Here is a 24,833-nt window from a genome sequence, read left to right as displayed (position 1 = left end):
TTCCATTTTCTATGGATCAGTTTAGCTGCTGCATTAAAAAAAAAAAATTATTTATTTATACATTTATATATATACTAGTGTTTAAGCCCGTTACATTAACGGGTGCTAGTAAAGCCTCCATCCCTCACATGTCCCCTATTTTCAGCCCCAGCTCCAAACCCATTTCCTCCCCCCCCAGCCCCCTTCTCCCATCTTTTCCCTTTCAGCCCCAGCCCCCCATGAAGCAGGCGTCGTCCCCATAGCACATGCCGTCCGCGGAAGAGGAGCAGAGCGCGAGGAAGAGGGAGGGTGAGCCTTTAAGAGCCGGTTCCTGCGCATCTGCCGTGAGGTGAGCCAACCCACCGCCATCTTCCACTTCCGACGTCGTGTTCCCCCTACGCCCACGCTCCGTTACTATTCAGATGCGATCATCTCTCTGTCTCGCAGCGGGCTTGCCGGCTCTGGCCAGACAAAGTTCATTTTTTAGTTCAAAGCCGACGCTGCGTCTCCTCTCAATCTCCGGCAGAGTCGGAAGTCTTCTCCGACTCTGGTGAGGTTCGATAGAGGAGCCGCGGTGGGGGCTTTGAACAAAAAAATGAACTTTGTGTGGCCGGAGCCGGCAAGCCCGCTGCGAGACAGAGAGATGCGTGGTAAGCGCATGTGCACTCTGCCGGCCACGGAACCACAGATCAGGCAACACGGCATTAAGAGTGCGTATGCGTGCTTAGCGTTTTATTATTATAGATATATATAATCAAACACTACATTACATTGATGATTTTTATTCCGCCATTACCTTGCGGTTCAAGGAAGATTACAGAAGAGGATTTCTGGACATCTTCATAAGTGTTACAGAGTAGAGAGGGTTGCTTCAGAGGATTGAAATATTTCATACGGTGTTAGTTAGGGCTCCTTTTACAAAGCCGCACTAAGGCCTTAACGCGCAGAATAGCGCGCGCTAAATTGCCACGCGCGCTAGCAGCTACCGCCTCCTTTTGAGCAGGTGGTAGATTTTCGGCTAGCACACGCTATAGCGCGTGCTAATCCGGTGCGTGCGTTAAAAACGCTAGCGCACCTTTGTAAAAGTAGCCCTTAGTCTTCATGGATTTCTTGAATAGCACGGTTTTTATTTCTTTTCTGAAAGTTTTGTAGTCTAGGGTCACGATTAGTAGACTGAAGAGTTAGTGGTCTAGTTTTGCTGCCTGTGTGGCTAGAAGGCCATTGTACAGTTTTTTTCCGTTTGATGTCTCCGATTGGCGGGTATGTGAATGGTGTCTGAGTTCTCCTGTGTCTGGTTGTGGTAGTTTGGAATAGGCAGTTGTTCAAGTAGGCTGGGTTGTCACCATTTATGGATTATATATATAGTATAGAGCTATGCCACATTAATAATTGAAAGAAAATTTACAAGTTAGGTCAAATCAGACCAAAACCAAAACATAGGAGAGGGGACAATTCACATTAACAGAGAGAATATGTAATTCAAAGAATAAAAAAAAAAAAATACAAATCAAATACGCAGTGTTGGTTACCTCTTCAAACTATCATTAGGACCTTACTATCTGGGATCAATTGGTTTTACTTCACATTGAAGCACTAGGTATTGGTACTCCTTTTCCCTCAAGAATTTTGGTCCAATTGGATCAAACAATTACAGGGAAATCTTAACTGAAATTTTGCTCCCAGAGTTACCGCATATTGCTTTAATTCAAGAAACCTTTTCCTCCTTGTCTGAGTAGTTTTCAAAACATCTGGGAACATAGACATCTTACTTTCTAAGAAGACTACCTCTTTAAGCCTAAAAAATAGCCTCAAGAGTGCCTCCTTGTCTTGATTAAAGACAAACATCACCAGAAGAGTCGAACAACAATTTACTTCCTCTTCTGAGGTTATTAGGATTTTTGTAATATTCAACGGGCTGATCACCTCGGGTAGACCCAATGAAGAAGATTTCTTTTTTGATGTAGGCAGAAAATATATTTTTTGAAGGGGAGGCAGACCATTCTCAGGGTATTTTAATACTTCCTTCAAAAATTTATAGAATTAATCTTTCAGAGACATTGTCAGCAATTTAGGAAAGTTCAAAATCCAAAATCCAAAGGTTCAATGATTTAGTATAGTTTTCAAAATTTTCCACCTTTCTTGCAAACAATAATCTATCCTGAGTTAAGGAAGTCTGAGAGGATTGTAACCCCTGGACCCGCTGGTGTAGGTGATCAACTTTTTCCCCATGAGCCTTGATTTGCTCCTCCGTTTTATCCAATCTGTGAGCCTGAATAGTGACCTGGGGAAGGATTCCAGCACAAAGTTTATGCAAGGAGTCTAACACCAACCAAATTGATTCCAGTGTGAATTCAGCTGGTCTTACCAATGAAGGGACAGAGAAAGTCTGTCCAACACATGCTGAGAGTTTTGATGCCTTCTCTACATTAGATGGCCCAGCCGTGATTTGAAGTGAAGTCGGCATGCCCTCAAGCTCCAACGGCAACGTTGATTCCTGTACGGGTGTCCTATACAGAATTGGCCTACACCTGCCCAAAGTTAACCAGATTCTGTAACCGACGTCCATGTTTCAGACGCTGGTTACAGAATAGGGTTTAACATGCCCAACCCCCCTCCCCGGACCTCCCCCAACGGCCTCCCTGAAGATTGCCGGCAGGAGGGTGCCCATCTCTTTCTGCCGGCCCCCCTAAGATAGCCGGCAGGAAGGTGCTCAACCCTTCCTGCCGACAGAACCCGCAGGAGGGGCTTTAGGTGCCTGGACCAATCAGGCTCTAGGATTCTGTGGATTGGGCAGGGGAGGGGTGGGCCCGCCTTATTTGGATGGAGGGGTGGGCCCGCCTCATTTGGATGGAGGCGGGTCTGCTGGCCAGACGTGCAAGGAGCCGTCCGGTCCAACTTGCAGGTAAGCCCAAGGGGGGGTTCCGGGGTGAGGGGGTTCATTGGTGGTGTCTGGCAGGAGGGGTTGGGCACCCTCCTGCTGGCAATCTTAGGGGGGGCCGTTTGGAAGGGCCGGCAGGAGGGGTTGGATTCCCTACTGCCATTATCTTTGGGAGGGCCGTTGGGGGGTCCAGCTGGAGGGGTTGGGTACCCTCCTGCCGCAATCGTCGGTGGGAGGGTTCTGTCGGCAGGAAGGGTTGAGCACCTTCCTGCCAGCGATCATTGGGGGGGGTGGTTTCTGTCTGCATGAGAGGTTGGGCACCCACCTGGCGCGTTCGCTGGGAGGAGGGGAGACTTGCGGCCGAAGCCATGGCCACTATACTAATCATGGCAGGAAGATCCTTGCCGCGATTATGTATAGCAACCATGTCTACTTACCTTGTAGGCCAGCATTTTGCTAGCCTACATTTTAAGCGTCTCCCGTTCTGCTAGGGAAACGCTTAGGACCACCTAGGTTCGCATGAGGCTACCGCCTAGCCTTAGGAGGGCTTGCGGGCCTCTCTAGGCTCCCTGGAGGTGCTTTCAATATAGGTGGTCTGCCTGGGAAGCAATTTAAAAAAAAAATTTTTTAGTGCCTCCCGATTGGCTGATTAGACAGCTGTAGGACGCCTATAGCTGCCTACAATCGGAAGCACTTTGCAGAATCAGGGCCTTTGAGTCTAACTGGTCATTATCAGTGGTGCTAGTGCTGCTGAAGATAACTGGTTAGTGCTGAGCTCAAAGCCAGCTACTGAACACTTAACCAGCTAAGGAAACTGCATAGCTAGGACCACATCAAAGTCAGTTCTAGTTAAGTGCTGCATGTTACACTTTATTCTGTTATTCTAAGGATGATGATTTTTTTTTCAGTAAATAGATTATAAAATGTGGTATGATTTTATTTGTTTTTTTTCTAGTGCTTCTGAGCATTCTTCATAGTTAAGCTGAGATTGTAAGTTTTCAAGCTTTCCTACTTCCGGGTATGTAATTATAACACAAAGATGTTAATTTGGGGCAAGCAATACCTACTTATAACTTGGCTCTTTGTAATATTTAAGAACAGTAACATAGTAACATAGTAGATGACGGCAGATAAAGACCGAATGGTCCATCCAGTCTGCCCAACCTGATTCAATTTAATTTTTTTTTTTTTTTTTTTCTTCTTAGCTATTTCTGGGCAAGAATCCAAAGCTTTACCCGGTACTATGCTTGGGTTCCACCTGCCGAAATCTCTGTTAAGACTTACTCCAGCCCATCTACACCCTCCCAGCCATTGAAGCCCTCCCCTGCCCATCCTCCACCAAACGGCCATACACAGACACAGACCGTGCAAGTCTGCCCAGTAACTGGCCTAGTTCAATATTTAATATTATTTTCTGATTCTAAATCTTCTGTGTTCATCCCACGCTTCTTTGAACTCAGTCACAGTTTTACTCTCCACCACCTCTCTCGGGAGCGCATTCCAGGCATCCACCACCATCTCCGTAAAGTAGAATTTCCTAACATTGCCCCTGAATCTACCACCCCTCAACCTCAAATTATGTCCTCTGGTTTTACCATTTTCCTTTCTCTGGAAAATATTTTGTTCTACGTTAATACCCTTTAAGTATTTGAACGTCTGAATCATATCTCCCCTGTCTCTCCTTTCCTCTAGGGTATACATATTCAGGGCTTCCAGTCTCTCCTCATACGTCTTCTGGCGCAAGCCTCCTATCATTTTCGTCGCCCTCCTCTGGACCGCCTCAAGTCTTCTTACGTCTTTCGCCAGATACGGTCTCCAAAACTGAACACAATACTCCAAGTGGGGCCTCACCAATGACCTGTACAGGGGCATCAACACCTTCTTCCTTCTACTGACTACGCCTCTCTTTATACAGCCCAGAATCCTTCTGGCAGCAGCCACTGCCTTGTCACACTGTTTTTTCGCCTTTAGATCTTCGGACACTATCACCCCAAGGTCCCTCTCCCCGTCCGTGCATATCAGCTTCTCTCCTCCCAGCATATACGGTTCCTTCCTATTATTAATCCCCAAATGCATTACTCTGCATTTCTTTGCATTGAATTTTAGTTGCCAGGCATTAGACCATTCCTCTAACTTTTGCAGATCCTTTTTCATATTCTCCACTCCCTCTTCGGTGTCTACTCTGTTACAAATCTTGGTATCATCTGCAAAAAGGCACACTTTTCCTTCTAACCCTTCAGCAATGTCATTTACATACATATTGAACAGGATTGGCCCCAGCACCGAACCCTGAGGGACTCCACTAGTCACCTTTCCTTCCTTCGAGCGACTTCCATTAACCACCACCCTCTGGCATCTGTCCAACAGCCAGTTTCTGACCCAGTTCACCACTTTGGGTCCTAACTTCAGCCCTTCAAGTTTGTTCAACAGCCTCCTATGAGGAACTGTATCAAAGGCTTTGCTGAAATCCAAGTAAATTACATCTAGCATATGTCCTCGATCCAGCTCTCTGGTTACCCAATCAAAAAATTCAATCAGGTTCGTTTGGCACGATTTACCTTTTGTAAAGCCATGTTGCCTCGGATCCTGTAACCCATTTGATTCAAGGAAATACACTATCCTTTCTTTCAGCAACACTTCCATTATTTTTCCAACAACTGAAGTGAGGCTCACCGGCCTGTAGTTTCCTGCTTCATCCCTGTGACCACTTTTATGAATAGGGACCACATCCGCTCTCCTCCAATCCCCAGGAATCACTCCCGTCTCCAGAGATTTGTTGAACAAGTCTTTAATAGGACTCGCCAGAACCTCTCTGAGCTCCCTTAGTATCCTGGGATGGATCCCGTCTGGTCCCATCGCTTTGTCCACCTTCAGTTTTTCAAGTTGCTCATAAACACCCTCCTCCGTGAACGGCGCAGAATCTACTCCATTTTCTCGTGTAACTTTGCCAGACATTCTCGGTCCTTCTCCAGGATTTTCTTCTGTGAACACAGAACAGAAGTATTTGTTTAGCACATTTGCTTTCTCCTCATCACTCTCCACATATTTGTTCCCAGCATCTTTTAGCCTAGCAATTCCATTTTTTATCTTCCTCCTTTCACTAATATATCTGAAAAAATTTTATCTCCCTTTTTTACATTTTTAGCCATTTGTTCTTCCGCCTGTGCCTTCGCCAAACGTATCTCTCTCTTGGCTTCTTTCAGTTTCACCCTGTAGTCCTTTCTGCTCTCCTCTTCTTGGGTTTTTTTATATTTCATGAACGCCAACTCTTTCGCCTTTATTTTCTCAGCCACTAGGTTGGAGAACCATATCGGCTTCCTTTTTCTCTTGATTTTATTGATTTTCTTCACATAAAGGTCCGTAGCCATTTTTATCGCTCCTTTCAGCTTAGACCACTGTCTTTCCACTTCTCTTATGTCCTCCCATCCTAACAGCTCTTTCTTCAGGTACTTTCCCATTGCATTAAAGTCCGTACGTTTGAAATCTAGGACTTTAAGTATCGTGCGGCCGCTCTCCACTTTAGCCGTTATATCAAACCAAACCGTTTGATGATCGCTACTACCCAGGTGAGCACCCACTTGAACATTAGAGATACTCTCTCCATTTGTGAGGACCAGATCCAATATCGCTTTTTCCCTTGTGGGTTCCGTCACCATTTGTCTGAGCAGAGCCTCTTGAAAGGCATCCACAATCTCCCTACTTCTTTCCGATTCCGCAGACGGAACATTCCAGTCCGCATCCGGCAGGTTGAAATCTCCCAACAGCAGAACCTCCTCTTTCCTTCCAAACTTTTGGATATCCACAATCAGATCCTTATCAATTTGCTGCGATTGAGTCGGAGGTCTGTAGACTACACCCACGTAGATAAAAGTTCCATCTTCTCTTTTCAGAGCAATCCATATCGCTTCTTCCTCTCCCCAGGTCCCTTGCATTTCGGTCGCTTTGATATTGATCTTTACATAGAGAGCTACTCCTCCACCTTTATGACCATCTCTGTCCTTCCTAAAAAGATTATATCCCGGTATGTTTGCATCCCATCCATGTGATTCACTGAACCATGTCTCTGTGATAGCAACAATATCTAGATCTGCCTCTAATATCAGGGCTTGCAGATCATGAACTTTGTTGCTTAGACTGCGAGCATTTGTGGTCATCGCTTTCCAGCTATTTTTCAGCGATAATCTCCTTTTTTGTATGGATTTTTGTGTCGTTTCACTTTCCGTTGCAATACTAAGAAATGAGTTGCTGATATTGCTTATGTTGCAGCCTTTACTACTATCACATCTTTTCTTTTGCCTCTATAATTGATATGAGGTACTTAAAGCATTTAAGAATGAACTAGAATTTTATTGTTTACAGATAAATTTTATTTATAAGATTAAACAGGTAATGCAATAGTTTTTAGTTATAATTTAGGGATCTTTAAACAAAGGAAATGTGCCACAAGATAAAATATTGTTAGAGAAACAGAATAATTAATTTAAAATGGATTAAAAGTAACTCACTATGATAAAGGCCCCTGCTTTTAGTTGTAGATTAGCTGTGAGCACATGGCATCTTGGATGAAGAGGAAAGATTCCAACAGTGATCCAAAAAAGGAGAAGCTTAGGTGATGTAGGTAGTTTATGGGTATGACAAATGATTGCTATATAAACAATTCACTTATCTACAAGTTGCTAGGGAAACCATAAACTCCTTATCCCAGGATTCAGTAATTTTGCCAGTTTATACTATGAATAGAGACCAGGGCTATATGAAATATTTTATTTTAGAAATAGAAAAATATAATTCACAAGCCAGCAGTAAATAATAACTAATTATCTTTCACAATGTCTCTGTATATACATATTTCTCATTACATAATTATTACACAATAATCCCTAAGTAAATGAGCAAATACTAATTCTTACACACTAAGTAATTCCTTATAATAATAATTCCTGATTAGCAGCAATCTAATACAGTTTATTACCCAGAGTAAACAACTCCTTTCCTGAAAACCAATCAGAGATCTACCTTGCCCCACTGATAAGAAAATATAATTCCATGCTCACCATCCCTAAGGTAAAGCCTCCTCCGATCAAGGAGTTGGAAATTTTCCTTGGCGTAGCACGTGGTAGAATTTCTTCTGGTCAGAAAGAGTTCGTAATTTACTGCAGTGAGCTGTAAAGTCTGTCAGCAATAGTTCCTTAAGTGATATAAAAACCAGGTCTGGGTAAAAGTCCTATTCCTTCACTCCCTGGAAGAGAGCTAATCACAAGAGGTAACTTTTCAGGTCTTAATTATTATAGAAGGTGCAGAGAATCCAATGTTAAGATGCAATTTCCCTTACGCCTCAGCACAGAATAATAATTAATTAGGCACCTTCTCCTTTGTTCTCATCAGATGACCTCTCAGAACCAATCCATAAACGTCTCGTATGTAGTGTGTTATGAGTTCCTTGGGATGCACTATAGATAACTATTTTTAAATATCAATGAGTTGCTGCTAAAGATTAATGAAAAATGTGCACAAAAGATACACTGATTGAGTCTTTTGAATTTGGCATTAAGGACAAGTCTGTGTGGTGTTTATTATTTATTATGATTTTTAAAAATGATTTTGGTGGCATATTTATACTAATGTTATAAATGCAAGTATGGTATTATTTATTTGGTGATATTATTATTGTTAGTGCCATGTAATGAAAATATACATTTAAAAAATTGTTTTAGTATTATACCCCTGAAGCAGTCCTTCAGTAGGCAAAACATGGTTCATGTTTTAATAAAGGAATCTTGTTTTGGACCATTTCATTTGAGATCTGCTTTTTTCTGCATCATTTTGGTTCTGAACTGAGGAGCCTCTCTGCTGTTTGCTAAGCTCAAAGAATTTTACATATAACATTGCCAGCACATTACAACAGTTTTCACTTGATATATGCAGTTCTAGGGCTGTATTAACTTGAATAGTTTGCAAACTCTGTCGAACAGGGACCGTCTTATATGTATTTAGTGTACAGTGCTGTGTATGTCTATCTAGTAACTCTACCGAAATAAGAAGTAATAGTAGTAAAACTATTTGGGCAACTTCCTAGAGGAAAAGTCCATAGTCTGCTATTCTTGTCTGTTATTGAGGCATCTTGTATGACTTATGGAATTTTATATTTTGATGTATGTGTGGGTTTGGCCAGTTTTGGCATTAAATGATATTCATCGTTGATGCGACTTGTATGTTATATGTAATTTGCTTTGATATGTAAGTATATAATTTGTTATACTGTGTCTCTGAAGTGTTTTGTATAATAAATGTAAATTTTTATTTTATATGTTAATCTGTAACTCGCCCTGGATAAGGGCGGGTGAGAAATAAACAAACATGGGAGAAGCCACTGCTTGCCCTGGATCGGTAGCATGGAATGTTGCTACTGTTTGGGATTCTAGAATCTTGTTACTCTCTGGGATTCCGGAATCTTGCTATTCTTTGAGATTCTGTAAGGACTGCTGCTACTATTTGGCTTTTTACCAGGTACTAGCGACCTGGATTGGCCACCATAAAGATAGGATATTGGGCTAGATGGACCATTGGTCTGATCCAGTAAGGTTATTCTTATGCCTAAATTCCTAGTGGTAATTTTCAAAATGGAAGTATGTGCTTGCTTTCATTTTGAAAATGTGAAAATAAATAAATATCAAAACTTATAACCCTCATTATCTATAGTTCTAGGCAACTACACAACAACATACATGCATTCACTCAGTTATAAAATTACCCCGACATCCTCCTCTTGATTCAATTTGACATGATACAGTGTTCTGCCTCAAAATCATTAACCCACACTCATTTAATCTGTTTGAAAACTAATTCTGGTATATTATTCAAAGTTAATTCCATTATTTGATCTTCTCTTTTAAGGAAAAACTGGTCTAATGCCTGGATTATCCTTTCTGGTCAAAAGCTAGAATTCCATAAAGAATCCAAACAGCAAGCCCTGTCTAACTTGGTAAGCATTCAGATTTATTTTAATGTAATCTAAGAAAGGAGAGGTATTTGAGCACAAAGATTCTCTTCACCCCCCCTCCAAAAAAAAAAAAAAAAAAGGAAAATCACATTGAGTTATTTGCATTCTAGAACAGATGCAGGACAATTACTTGTTAAACCTTTAATCAGATACCGCAAAGGGGAATAATACTTCAACTTAACACGTCCTTCTTAAGAGGTGCATTTTAAGAATAATTACCAACAGAAGACAGAGTATTAATGTGAAAATATTGTAACTCTGTAAAGTGGTGTTTAATCTTTGTATAATGTGACTCCTACCATATCCAGCTAACCTCCTTGAATATTTCTTTTGATTCCATCTAATGCTGCTAATGCAATTTCTGTAGCCTGCAGTTACTACAAATTTCACTTTGTAGCTCTTTATTATGCCTTGAGGAGAAGTCGCTGGTCTTAGTCTTAAGAGAAGTGACAGTTGAGTTGCACAAATGGTAATGGCATTCATCCTCGCAGCACTAGTTACAGCGCAATTCAAGTCTAGACTTGAGAATGTCATCAGAGGGAACAAGTCAATGAGACAGTGGCACTATGGGCACCAAAGGGATGCATTTGACAGACCCCAACTGTAAAGGGTTTCCGAGGCCTGATCAAAGCTTCCATGCCTTACTGAAGTGATCAGTGGCCAGGAAAGTGCTCTCTTGAACGGGAGTCACAAATAATAATCTGTTTTTCATATGTCAGGCGATGAATTTCATTTTGATGCTCAGCATTTTGTTCACTCCTATTTTTCATCATAGAAGGTTTTTGTTTTTCTCAATGAAGAAAAATAAAAAGAAAAGAAACAACCTGTAGTTGAAATAACATTGACAAAAATGCATCCAGGAAAACAAAAAAATGGCATTTTCCCAGCTATATGAATTTATTTTGTTATACAATATTTGTGATACTGAGATTTCTAAGGGTCTCTTTTACAAAGCCACTGTAGTGTTTTTTTTCCACAGGAAATGCACAGAAGCCCATTCAGTTCCTATGGGCTTCAGCGCATTTGTCACAGGAGAATTGCTACAGCAACTTTGTAAAAGAGACCATAAGGGCCAAATTTTCCAAATGGCGTCCTCAAATTAGGCAGCAGTAGGCATCCTACTACTGTCTAAAACCAATTGGGATGCACATTTTCTTTAAAAAAAAATGCAGACAACATTCTATCTCAGACCTACGGAGGTGCATAGGGATGCCTATGCCTGGGGTGCCTAAGACTGGTATGGAACTGGCCTTAGGTATCCCTATGCACCTCCATAGAAGTGAGACCAGTGCTTTAAATGCTGTTGTTGTTAGGTCATCTTACAACAAGCTTCCGTTGTAATAAAACAATTAGCAAACACACTCAGCTACAGATTCAGTACGGCAACAGGAATTATATTGTTATCCACTAGAAGGTTAACAGAGGTCCTAAGGGGTATCAGACAGCCCTCCAAATAGCATAGTTTGGATGGGTAAATTCCTCATTTGCCCCGTGGTACCTCCCCCTCCTTACTTTTTTATAAATATTGTTTTAAGAATTTTTATTTGTATTTATATTATAACTTAGTTATTGAATTTATTCATATTAAGTGTACTTAGCTTTCAATTTAGCATTCAGCTGAAAACTGTTGGCATTCGGGGAAACAGTTTGCAGCTGAATGCTAAATTGAAAGCTAAGTACACTTAATATGAATAAATTCAATAACTAAGTTATAATATAAATACAAATAAAAATTCTTAAAACAATATTTATAAAAAAGTAAGGAGGGGGAGGTACCACGGGGCAAATGAGGAATTTACCCATCCAAACTATGCTGTTTGGAGGGCTGTCTGATACCCCTTAGGACCTCTGTTAACCTTCTAGTAGTGGATAACAATATAATTCCTGTTGCGGTACTGAATCTGTAGTTGAGTGTTGTTGTTAGGTACCATCAACTCGTGCTCGAGTCTTAGCGACTTGATGAATTGCGGATCGAAAAAGAAATTGGTTTTGTGCTGGTTTGGAAAGGTCCTCCAGCGTCATCTCCATGGTTGTTTTCAATGTGTCCAGCCATCTGATTGCTGGTCGCCCTCTTCGCCTGGTTCCTTCCATCTTCACAAACCTCTGGTGATCTCTCTCTTCTGATAGTGTAACCAAAATAAGACAGTCGTAACTTCATTATTCTGTCTTTATCTGTTTTTAAGTCCATTATTCTAATTTGTATTTTATCTGTAGCCTATGTATTAGCTCACCTTGTTGTGAACCGCCTATGATATGGCGGTATGTAAGAATAAAATTATTATTATTATAGTCGGTTTGATCTCTTCCAGAATCGATTTGTTAGTTCTCCTGGCAGTCCACGGCATGCCTAAAATCCTTCTCCAGTAACAAAGCTCAATTGAGACAATCTTCTTTCAGTTCTGTTTCCGTAGTGTCCAGCTTACGCATCCGTAACTGACCACTGAGATCATGAGTGTTTGGACAAGTCTGATCTTCGTTTGGAGTGTTACTAATCCAAGCCATGCTTATGATTCCTGGTCTACATTTCTGTTTAAGAAGGAGTGAGGAGATAGATATATCCACAGATATGTAGAAAACTGCCAGAAGTGCAAAGTGATTTAAAAAGAGTCAATAGAAAAGCTAAATATATACGTTTAAAAACAATCTATATACAGTGGTGCCTCGCATAACGGACGCCTCGCACAGCGAACGCTGCGCACAACGAACTTTATGTCTTGATCCGTACAACGAACTTTGTTTCACACAACGAAGTCGCCCGAGCTGCATCCTTCCGCGCAGGCACTGCGCTTAACTGCCCTCTCTCCGCCTGGTTCCCTCTTGCCCCCCCGACTCCCCGACACGATCGGGGCAAGAGGGAGCTCAAGCCCTCTTGCCCCCCCCGACTCCCCGACACGATCGGGGCAAGAGGGAGCTCAAGCCCTCTTGCCCCCCCGACTCCCCGACACGATCGGGGCAAGAGGGAGCTCAAGCCCTCTTGCCCCCCCGACTCCCCGACACGATCGGGGCAAAAGGGAGCTCAAGCCCTCTTGCCCCCCCGACTCCCCGACACGATCGGGGCAAAAGGGAGCCCAAGCCCTCTTGCCCCGCCGATTCCCCAACTCCCCGACAATATCGGGCCAGGAGGGAGCCCAAGTCCTCCTGGCCACGGCGACCCCCTAACCCCACCCTGCACTACATTACGGGCAGGAGGGATCCCAGGCCCTCCTGCCCTCGACGCAAACCCCCCCTCCCCCCAATGACCGCCCCCCCCAAGAACCTCCGACCGCCCCCCCAGCCGACCCGCGACCCCCCTGGCCGACCCCCACGACACCCCCAACCCCCTTCCCCGTACCTTTCTGTAGTTGGCCGGACAGACGGGAGCCAAACCCGCCTGTCCGGCAGGCAGCCATCGACGGAATGAGGCCGGATTGGCCCATCCGTCCCATAGCTCCGCCTACTGGTGGGGCCTAAGGTGCCTGGGCCAATCAGAATAGGCCCGGGAGCCTTAGGTCCCTCCTGGGGGCGGGGCCTGAGGCACATGGGCCCAACCCGACCATGTGCCTCAGGCCCTGCCCCCAGGAGGGACCTAAGGCTCCCGGGCCTATTCTGATTGGCCCAGGCGCCTTAGGCCCCACCAGTAGGCGGAGCTTTGGGACGGATGGGCCAATCCGGCCTCATTCCGTCGATGGCTGCCTGCCGGACAGGCTGGTTTGGCTCCCATCTGTCCGGCCAACTACAGAAAGGTACGGGGAAGGGGGTTGGGGGTGTCGTGGGGGTCGGCCAGGGGGGTCGCGGGTCGGCTGGGGGGGCGGTCGGAGGTTCTTGGGGGGGGGGGGCGGTCGTTGGGGGGGGGGGGGGTTTGCGTCGAGGGCAGGAGGGCCTGGGATCCCTCCTGCCCGTAATGTAGTGCAGGGTGGGGTTAGGGGGGTCGCCGTGGCCAGGAGGACTTGGGCTCCCTCCTGGCCCGATATTGTCGGGGAGTTGGGGAATCGGCGGGGCAAGAGGGCTTGGGCTCCCTTTTGCCCCGATCGTGTCGGGGAGTCGGGGGGGCAAGAGGGCTTGAGCTCCCTTTTGCCCCGATCGTGTCGGGGAGTCGGGGGGGCAAGAGGGCTTGAGCTCCCTCTTGCCCCGATCGTGTCGGGGAGTCGGGGGGGCAAGAGGGCTTGAGCTCCCTCTTGCCCCGATCGTGTCGGGGAGTCGGGGGGGGCAAGAGGGCTTGAGCTCCCTCTTGCCCCGATCGTGTCGGGGAGTCGGGGGGGCCAGAGGGCTTGAGCTCCCTCTTGCCCCGATCGTGTCGGGGGTGCCAGGGACCACACGGAGTCACCCACCGTACCACCCGATTCGGGTAAGCGCAGGTATCGGTGGGTGGCTTATTTGCGGGGGGGTGCCTTATTTTACATTTTTTTCTAAAAAGGGGGGGCTGTCTTATTTGATGGCCCTGCCTTATCATCGGGGAAACACGGTAGAAAAAAAAAAAAAAATGAACAGTTAAGTCCCAGTTTTTGCCGCTGAGACTCTGCCCTCTCACTGTAAAATTAGACTCTACTTAGTCTGTCTTTAAATTTAAAAAATGTGTGTTGTTTTAAAAAACAATTATGTTTTTAGATGTATCTAAATAAAAATAATAACCAAAAATTTATCTTTTTTTATGTCATCTTAGCATATTTTATGCTGCAGAACGAATTATTTTGTTTTACATGTATTCTTATGGGAAAACGCGTTTCACACAACGAACGTTTCACATAACAAACTTGCTCCTGGAACGGATTAAGTTCGTTGTGTGAGGCACCACTGTATATAAAATCGGAGGTATGTATGTGTGTATGTATGTGTGTGTGTGTATGTGCCGTGATCACGCAAAAACGGCTTGACCGATTTGAACGAAACTTGGTATGCAGATCCCTCACTACCTGGGGTGATATGTTTTGGGGGTCTCGCGGCCCACCTGCACACGTGGGTGGAGCTACAAACATAAAATCACATTTCAACCATTCATGTCAATGGAAAAAAAATGTAAAAAGCTGCCATTCTCACAGTAATTCAAAAACGGCTTGACCGATTTGAACGAAACTTGGTATGCAGATCCCTCTCTACCTGGGGTGATATGTTCTGGTGGTCTCGCGGCCCACCTGCACACGTGGGCGGAGCTACAAACAGAAAATCGGATTTCACCCATTCATGTCAATGGAAAAAATGTAAAACGCTGTGGGACCGATTTGAACGAAAATTGGTATGCAGATCTCTCACTACCGGGGGTGATATGTTCTGGGGGTCTCGCGGCCCACATGCACACGTGGGCGGAGCTACAAACAGAAAATCAGATTTCACCCATTCAAGTCAATGGAAAAAATGTAAAAAGCTGCCATTCTCACAGTACTTCAAAAACGGCTTGACCAATTTGAACGAAACTTGGTATGCAGATCCCTCACTACCTGGGGTGATATGTTCTAGGGGTCTCGCGGCCCACAACTCTATGTTGCTTGCTCAAGGCTGGGTTCACCCAAGAATTTATATGTTCTTGCTCCAGGAGGTGAAACTAAAAATGTTGTTTATAATCACGTTTTGCGTTAGTTGTATTGTATTCATTTTGTCAAATATTTCACATTATAATTTGAATATTGTACTTTTTATTAAGCTGTAAAAAAATAATTTCATTCACCACTATAAAGTATCTTTATTTGAATCCCTTTACAGTGTTATTGCTATAATTAAATACCCGTGCAACGCCGGGGCATCAGCTAGTCTATATATATAAAATCGGAGGTATGTATGTATGTATGTGTGTGTGTGTGTATGTGCCGCGATCACGCAAAAACGGCTTGACCGATTTGAACGAAACTTGGTTTGCAGATCCCTCACTACCTGGGGTGATATGTTCTGGGGGTCTCGCGGCCCACCTGAACACGAGGGTGGAGCTACAAACAGAAAATCAGATTTCACCCATTCATGTCAATGGAAAAAATGTAAAAAGCTGCCAATCTCACAGTAATTCAAAAACGGCTTGACCGATTTGAACGAAACTTGGTATGCAGATCCCTCACTACCTGGGGTGATATGTTCTGGGGGTCTTGCAGCCCACCTGCACACGTGGGCGGAGCTACAAACAGAAAATCACATTTCACCCATTCATGTCAATGGAAAAAATGTAAAAAGCTGCCATTCTCACTGTAATTCAAAAACGGCTTGACCGATTTGAACGAAACTTGGTATGCAGATCCCTCACTACCTGGGGTGATATGTTCTGGGGGTCTTGCAGCCCACCTGCACACGTGGGCGGAGCTACAAACATAAAATCACATTTCAACCATTCATGTCAATGGAAAAAAATGTAAAAAGCTGCCATTCTCACAGTAATTCAAAAACGGCTTGACCGATTTGAACGAAACTTGGTATGCAAATCCCTCACTACCTGGGGTGATATGTTCTGGGGGTCTCGCGGCACACCTGCACATGTGGGCGGAGCTACAAACAGAAAATCAGATTTCACCCATTCATGTCAATGGAAAAAATGTAAAAAGCTGCCATTCTCACAGTACTTCAAAAACGGCTTGACCGATTTGAACGAAACTTGGTATGCAGATCCCTCACTACCTGGGGTGATATGTTCTGGGGGTCTCGCGGCCCACCTGCACACGTGGGCGGTGCTACAAACAGAAAATCATATTTCACCCATTCATGTCAATGGAAAAAATGTAAAAAGCTGCCTTTCTCACAGTAATTCAAAAACGGCTTGACCGATGTGAACGAAACTTGGTATGCAGATCCCTCACTACCTAGGGTGATATGTTCTGGGGGTCTCGCGGCCCACAACTCTATGTTGCTTTCTCAAGGCTGGGTTCACCCAAGAATTTATATGTTTTTGCTCCAGGAGGTGAAACTAAAAATGTTGTTTATAATCACGTTTTGCGTTAGTTGTATTGTTTTCATTTTGTCAAATATTTCACATTATAATTTGAATATTGTACTTTTTATTAAGCTGTAAAAAAATAATTTCATTCACCACTATAAAGTATCTTTATTTGAATCCATTTACAGTGTTATTGCTATAATTAAATACCCGTGCAACGCCGGGGCATCAGCTAGTTAATTATAAAAGAAATTGAAATTTAAGATAAAGTGAAATTGGGGATATTACAAAGAATTTCAGGTACATATTATGGTAAATTTTCAATAGAGTCCAAACTGGGATCATATACATGCACTTTATAACCCACTCAAATCCTGCTAATTTTCAAACATAAAGCAGCTATGTAATAGTGAATATAAGAACATAAGCAATGCCTCTGCTGGGTCAGACCTGAGGTTCATCATGCCCAGTAGTCCGCTCACGCGGCAGCCCAACAGGTCCAGGACCTGTGCAGTAATCCTCTATCTATACCCCTCTATCCCCTTTTCTAGCAGGAAATTGTCCGATCCTTTCTTGAATCCCAGTACCGTACGCTGCCCTATAACGTCCTCTGGAAGCGCATTCCAGGTGTCCACCACACGTTGGGTAAAGAAAAACTTCCTAGCATTCATTTTGAATCTGTCCCCTTTCAACTTTTCCGAATGCCCTCTTGTTCTTTTATTTTTCAAAAGTTTGAAGAATCTGTCCCTCTTTACTCTCTCTATGCCCTTCATGATCTTGTAAGTCTCTATCATATCCCCTCTAAGTCTCCTCTTCTCCAGGGAAAAGAGTCCCAGTTTTCCCAATCTCTCAGCGTATGAAAGGTTTTCCAAATCTTTTATCCTCTGAACCCTCTCGAGTATCGCCATCCTTCTTAAGGTACGGCGACCAATATTGGACGCAGTACTCCAGATGCGGACGCACCATCGCCCGATACAATGGCAGGATAACTTCTTTCGTTCTGGTTGTAATACCCTTCTTGATTATGCCTAGCATTCTGTTTGCCTTCTTAGCGGCCGCTGTGCACTGTGCCGTCGGCTTCATTGTCATGTCCACCATTACCCCCAAGTCCCTTTCTTGGGTACTCTCATTCAATAACATCACTCCCATCGTATAGTTGTACCTCGGGTTTCTGTTTCCCACATGTAATACTTTACATTTCTCAACGTTGAACTTCATCTGCATCTTGATTTCTTGATAGATAGATAGATGGAGGGGCAAAACAAATATCTAAGACCGTTTGGGACTTAGGGCGCTAGTCGTCCAAAGTCGGCAGCATCCAAAGTCCATTCTCGAAAAATACATTCCAAAAAAAGTTTTTTTTGAAAATTGTCTACTTCTGCATCTAGCCTTTTGATTGTCCAGACCACTAGTACGTCTATCTTTTTTTTTTTTTTTATTTGCCTTTATTTAACATCAAAAGAAAAAATCTTTGATAAAGAAAAATAACAATAGCCAATTAGGAAATAATAACACTCATTTCATGTACAATACTATGACAGTAGACCACAATTAAGGAGAGAAAATCAAGCACTGTCAAGGGTAGTTGACTTTCAAGGAAAAAGGAAACATATCAGTATACTTACAAATACAGAGCAAATTGGTTGCATTATTACTATACAGTCTGGACGGTGATATCAATAGGCATCTGTGGGGTTACGGAAGCCGCTTTACCCATCCATGAAAAATTGTAGTTGATCAGGTTCATAAAAAACATATCTATTTGCTTGATAGGTAATACAACATTTACATGGAAAGGGCAGCTGAAAGGTAGCTCCTAAACCCAACGTAACATTAGAAATTTTTTACGACGCAATTACGCCCATTTGGAAACATTAGGAAATATAGCTATTTTTGAACCATAAAATTCAACATTCTCTGTCCTGAAGATAGTACATTTATCTTTATACCACATTTTCATCCCAAAATTTGTCTAAGTCCCAAATGCCTAGAACAAGACCTTTTGGAAGTGGGAGTGGCCAGCAAATTGATGGACTGGCCACCCAGACATGGCAACCGAGTAGTGAGACACCTTACAGGGTCTGCTGTGAACTTCACAAAAAGGGTGCCACATAAACATCTCACCACAACTCCCTTGCAGGTCATGGTGAGTCCCCCCCCCCAAAAACCTACTATACCCATCTGTCTACAACTCCAATAGCCCTTATGGCTGCAGGTTCTACCTTCAGTATATGGCAGTACAGTTGAGTTTTGGGTTTTTTTGGTGGCTCACATTTTCCATCACAAATTCTTTGGTTATAGTGGCTTATGGGCCTGGGTCCTCTTTTCTGTGACTACTCCCCAGACTACTTAAGCCACCTCTTTGCAGCACTACAAGGCTTTCCTATTCCAGGCGCTGATGTTCTGGAGACAGGTACTGTATTTACTTTTTATTCCACTTTTTATGACAGTGTGGGGCGGTCAGTGATTGCTGGGGAAGTGTGTGTGGGTCTGTACTTTGTATCTGCAGTGGTTATCTGATCACTTTGGATACCTTCCGGGCACTTAGACTTGTTTTTAGATCGCCTAAGTCACAACGTATATGTTCCATCCAGGCAGCATCGTAAAGCTTTCAATTATAGTACAAATAAGTCTAGGTCAGTCCACATCTTGCCCACTCCTTCAAAAATGCCCCTTTCAGCTCTGAGCACACAGCGGGATTCAGAAACCTAAAAAGTCTCTGGATACGTCTAAAAACCCAATTTGATTGTCGGCACTTGGATGACCTATCTTTTAGATCATCCAAGTGCCGATATGGGTGGGTTTTTAAATGTACAGTCATACCTCGGTTTGCGAGTAACGCGGTTTGCGAGTGTTTTGCAAGACGAGCAAAACATTCTCGCAAATCGTGACTCACAAACCGAATGGGATATCTATGGTGAATATTCATGAGACTTATTTGCATGCACAAACCGAGTGGAATATCTATGGTGAATATTCATGAGACTTATTTGCATGCACTGCTTCCACTGCATGCAAGATTTTCTCATACATATTCAATGTGGATATCCAGAAAACCTGATTGGCTGGGGTTCCCCCAGGACAGGTTTGGGAACTACTGCTGTATTTTCTGCATTACAAGATACTTGAAAATGATATATGCAAAAATCTCAGCAGGATAATAGGTATTTCAAGATGTTGAAGGAAGGTTAAAGACTTCCGGCCTCTTTAACAAAGCTGCGCGGCCACAGCCCCAAAGCCCTTTAAATCTCTATGGTCTTCAGGGCTGTTAGCGCAGCGCAGCCGCTAGCGCGGCTTTGTAAAAGAGGCCGTTTGTGTTAATTCTTACTTTGGGGTCCTTTTATTAAGGTGTGTTAACCGATTTAGTGCCTGCTAAATGCTAAGACATCCATTAAATTCCTACGGGCATCCTAGCATTTAGTGCCCACTAATCTTTAGTGCGTGCTAAATCGGTTAGCACACCTTAATAAAAGGACCCCAATATTTTTTATATCATACCTTTTTATCATACTCTGATGTTTTGGATTTTGTCCTCCGTTTTGCCTAGTGGTCTCAGAAGAATGATTATTTTTCCTTTTAAGGAGCTTTGGGCTCCTTTTATAAAGCCAAGGTAGCGAGGCTGCCACAGTGAATGCAGGAAAACCCATAGGGCTTCGGTGCATTTACCCTGGCTGCCTCGCTACCGTGGCTTTGTAAAGGGACCCTTTGCATATAAGAATGTTTCTGTTCATTTTACTTTAGTATGTAGACATTTGTGGTCGTATTTGTATAATGTCAATGAATATAAATTTTATAAAAATGATATTTCAGTGCATAATTTTTTCATACCCCCCAAACATGTGCCCCTGAATGCTTAATTTCTAAATGACTGCAAGTATGTGTTAATATTCTGCAGACAGAAATCTATTTATACAGATAAGAGTAATGTAGGTGCATTAGCCTCTATTTTATAGATGAATACGACACCTGTGCCTTTAAGAATTTATTACACAGTATGCGTTCCTGCTTGTACCTTGAAGTCTGAGAGTGTTCTAATGCAAAATGTTTCTGCCTAGCCTGCGTACTAAGTAACTAATATCTAATTGTACAGTTGAATCACAATAAGGTGCAGCTGTCTGGCATTGTATAAACAGCAGCAGCTGAAAAAAGTAAGGCTGAAACAGCTGGCAGCCAGTGAAAGAAAGAAAGAAAAAAAAAAAAAAAAAAAGACTGCCATCACCTTCAATGAAAATGGGGAATAAATAAAACATTTTTTTTTTAAAATGACATATCTTGACCCCTACGTGACAATGTCCTACTACTGCTACTTAACACTTCTATAATATTACTAGATGTACGCAGTACTGTACACAAGCATGTAAGAGACTCTCTGTGGTTGACAGAGCTTACGATCAATCCGAGGCAGTCAAACAGAAAACGAGACAGTGTCATTTAAAATGAGAATGATTAAAATAATATGGATATTGCACAGTAAAGTCCCCTTTTACTATGCAGCGGTAGAGGTTTCTAACGTGGCCCAGTGTGCTAAATACTTTGATGCTGTTCTGATGCTCATTTATTTATTCAATTTTCTATACCGTTCTCCCAGATGAGCTCAGAACGGTTTACACGAATTTATTCAGATACTCCAGCATTTTTCCCTGTCTGTCCCAGTGGGCTCACAATCTATCTAATGTACCTGGGGGGATTAAGTGACTTGCCCAGGGTCACAAGGAGCAGCTTGGGTTTGAACCCACGACCTCAGGGTGCCGAGGCTGTAGCGTTTAACCACTGCACCACACTCTCCCCTCGTAGGAATTCTATGTGTGTCTGAGCAGCATCGGAGCATTTAGGGCCAGATTCGGTATAGGAAGCCCAGCCTCAGCAGTTGCCTAAGCAGTTTTTGAGAATCGTGCACGAGCATCTTATTTAGAATTGCGTCTTTCCTGATGGACAGATGCTTAACCCCGCCTAACCCCACCCCTCTGATTCTCTGTCCAAGTCACAGGCGCCGGTTAGAGAATTTCCGCTGAGCTGATTGCCACAAACATGCCCCCACCTACCCTCCCTACATTCATTTTAATCCCCTCCCACCCACAAAAAAATGACACTTAGGCCTCTGGGGGTAAAATACAGCCATATGAAGGTCTGAGATGTGCCCACACCAACAACAACCTACAACCAATGAGACAAGAAAAATGAACTACGGTTGAACAGACAGCACATATATAAAATATGAGAGCAATTATATGCATAAATCCACCACATATCAGTATTCAAACAAGTGGTACAGAAGAGAGGCAAAACCGTATATGAATTTGATCAACGGAGTTAACTGGTCATCTCTTGAAGAGCTTCTTGTTCTTGCAAGAAGTGTTCTATAGCTTCCAGTTCAGTATACGTTTTTGTCCAGTTGTTATAAGTCACATGAAAGCGCGCCAGAGATAGCAGGCCATAGCACACATTCAGCTTCTTGTAGTCATGATCGAAGAGCCAGAAATTTATGTTGTTTCTCTGCTGTAGTTTGGGTGAAATTGGCCGTGATGGGGAGGGTGCAGACCCTTTATCTGTATGCCAGCTAATATTAAGTCAGGAGACAGATAGATGTCTTATGTGGGTCCCGGCTAAAAATTGGCTAGTATCTGGATATTTTCTGGTGACTAGCTCCTGGTTGGTCTTGCCCAGATATTCAATGTTAACTCCCTAGCAAGACATTGAACATCTTAGTCTTATTTAGACAGCGATAATCAGTGCTTAATAAAATGTTAACCCCTCTGGATGAATATTCGCCCTTCTTGACATTGAGCGTAAGAGGAGGGGGGATTAGCATCATGCAGAAGGGAGGGAGCCAGGGCAGGGTTAGCCAATAGGGCCCAAAATGGTCAGGGGGGCCCGATGAAGGAGGGCATCAACATTGTTTTTTCCAAACGGCAATGGACCCCTCCAGCATCGATCGGCAACACGGGCCCCCCCCCCCTGATCGGCAACGCAGCACCCCCCTCATCGACGGAAAGTAAGACAAGCAAGCAACGCGGGTAAGAAAGGCAACGGGAACTGTAATTGTGCAAGTGGTGCTGCATGTCCAAAGCTTCCCTCTGACGCAGCTTCCTGTTTCTGCCTGGGCGCATGGTGGGGTGGGGCGGGGCAGGGGGGCCTAGTGTACTTGTGTGCTTAGGGGCCATCGATGAATTAATCCTGCCCTGGAGGGAGCACCAGGAAGGCAGAGGCTGAACCTGGTGGTTAACCAAGCCCTGACCTATATTTAGACTGGTAGCCAGTTAGCTTCACAACTAAAGTTAGGACAGCCTTTTTAGCTGTCCCAACTTTAGCTGCTTAGTTAACTGGCTAGTGATCTGATAACCAGTTAAGTCCCAGTGCCTCCCAGGCTCCACCCAAGCACTGCCCCTGGACTTCCCCAGCACTAACTGGACAGTGCTGGGGCAGTCTGTGGCAATATTCATCAGCACTGTTGCAGTTACTTGGTTTCCTGGGGGTTCTGACAGGGGGAATTGGGCACTGCTCCTGCCGGGGGATGCTTGGGGGTGGGGGATGATTTGGGAGGGGTGGCAGGAGGGAGTGGGAATCCCTTCTAACGCCCAACTTCATGAGGAGGGGGTAAGTGCCCTTCCATAGCTGCTCAGCTGATTGCGGCAGTGAAATTTATTTGCCACGATCAGCGGCCGTGTCTATTTGAAATGTAGACCAGCTTTTTGTCGGCCTACAGTTCAGACGCCTATTGCAGCCCTAGAGAGTTAGGGCTGCCTAAGTTCACCCAAAGTCAATTCTGGGCAAAACCATACCCATGCCTAGCCTTGGGTGAGCTTAAGTGTCCCTACGCATCTCCCCCAACCGTGGCAGATGCCTATGGTGTAGGCGGCCTGCTTGGGTGTTGTTGTTGTTTTTTCTTTTAACATGAGTCCCGATTGGCTGGTTAGAGAGTGGTAGAATGCCTACCGCCTCCTACACTCGGAATGCCGTTTACAGAATATACCCCTTGGTTTCTAGATCTTGTACTTACTAAATCCTTTTTAACCTTGTAGACTAAATGACAGATATTCCAGTTTTTATCAAGAGATTATTTGTTCTAAGGTAAATATAACCTCTTACTAGTAACGCAGGTATAAATTTATTGAGCTTGCCAAGTGATTGCAATATTTCTGAAAGTATTTTATTGCTGTAAATTCTTACACCAGTTGCTCCCTGACCGTCACTGGTGATCTTGAGACTGTTTCTTTTTATCCAAGTGTTTGCATTTATCTACACATGAGCTGCACTTCACATTTAATTGTTATCTACAGAAATCAGGGAATAAACCAGAGTGGGTGGATTTGTGTGGAGCCAGTATTGAATGGACCAAAGAGAAATCCAGCAGAAAGAATGTCTTTCAGGTAGGGAAATATTAATTTTATATATTTATTTAACAGACTTGTATCCCACCTAAAACCTAAGAACCTAAGAATTACCACTGCTTGGTCAGACCAGTGGTCCATCATGCCCAGCAGTCCGCTCACGCGGCGGCCCCCAGGTCAAAGACCAATGCTCTAAATCAGGGGTGTCAAAGTCCCTCCTCGAGGGCCAGAATCCAGTCGGGTTTTCAGGATTTCCCCAATGAATATGCATTGAAAGCAGTGCATGCAAATAGATCTCATGCAGATTTATTGGGGAAATCCTGAAAACCCGACTGGATTCTGGCCCTCGAGGACCGACTTTCACACCTGTGCTCTAAATGAATCTAGCCTCACCTGCGTACGTTCCAGTTTAGCAGGAACTTGTCCAACTTTGTCTTGAATCCCTGGAGGGTGTTTTCCCCTATGACAGACTCCGGAAGAGCGTTCCAGTTTTCCACCACTCTCTGGGTGAAGAAGAACTTCCTTACGTTTGTACGGAATCTATCCCCTTTCAACTTTAGAGCGTGCCCTCTCGTTCTCCCTACCTTGGAGAGGGTGAACAATCTGTCTTTAACTACTAAAGGCTCCTTTTACTAAGGTGCGCTAGCATTTTTAGCACACGCAGGATTTTAGCACGTGCTAAACCTGCGCTATGCGGCTAGAACTAATGCCAGATCGATGCTGGTATTAAGGTCTAGCGTGCATGGCAATTTAGCGCACGCTATTCCGTGCGTTTAGTCCCTAACGCCCCTTTGTAAAAGGAGCCCAAAGTCTATTCCCTTC

General features: G+C 43.8%; 1 protein-coding gene across 1 annotated transcript in view; it reads left to right on the top strand.

Annotated features, from left to right (window-relative positions):
• ARHGAP15 (Rho GTPase activating protein 15) overlaps window positions 1–24,833 on the top strand; it is an 850,722-nt gene that overhangs the window by 105,038 nt on the left and 720,851 nt on the right. Inside the window, exons 5-6 of the mRNA XM_033947260.1 lie at window positions 9,752–9,839; window positions 23,961–24,050. Of these exons, the coding sequence (XP_033803151.1) occupies window positions 9,752–9,839; window positions 23,961–24,050 (178 nt within the window). The remainder of the gene's footprint in view (window positions 1–9,751; window positions 9,840–23,960; window positions 24,051–24,833) is intronic.

This window comes from Geotrypetes seraphini, chromosome 5 (genome assembly GCF_902459505.1).
Source record: "Geotrypetes seraphini chromosome 5, aGeoSer1.1, whole genome shotgun sequence".
NCBI lineage: Eukaryota > Metazoa > Chordata > Amphibia > Gymnophiona > Dermophiidae > Geotrypetes > Geotrypetes seraphini.
This window is presented reverse-complemented; position numbering and strand designations above follow the sequence as displayed.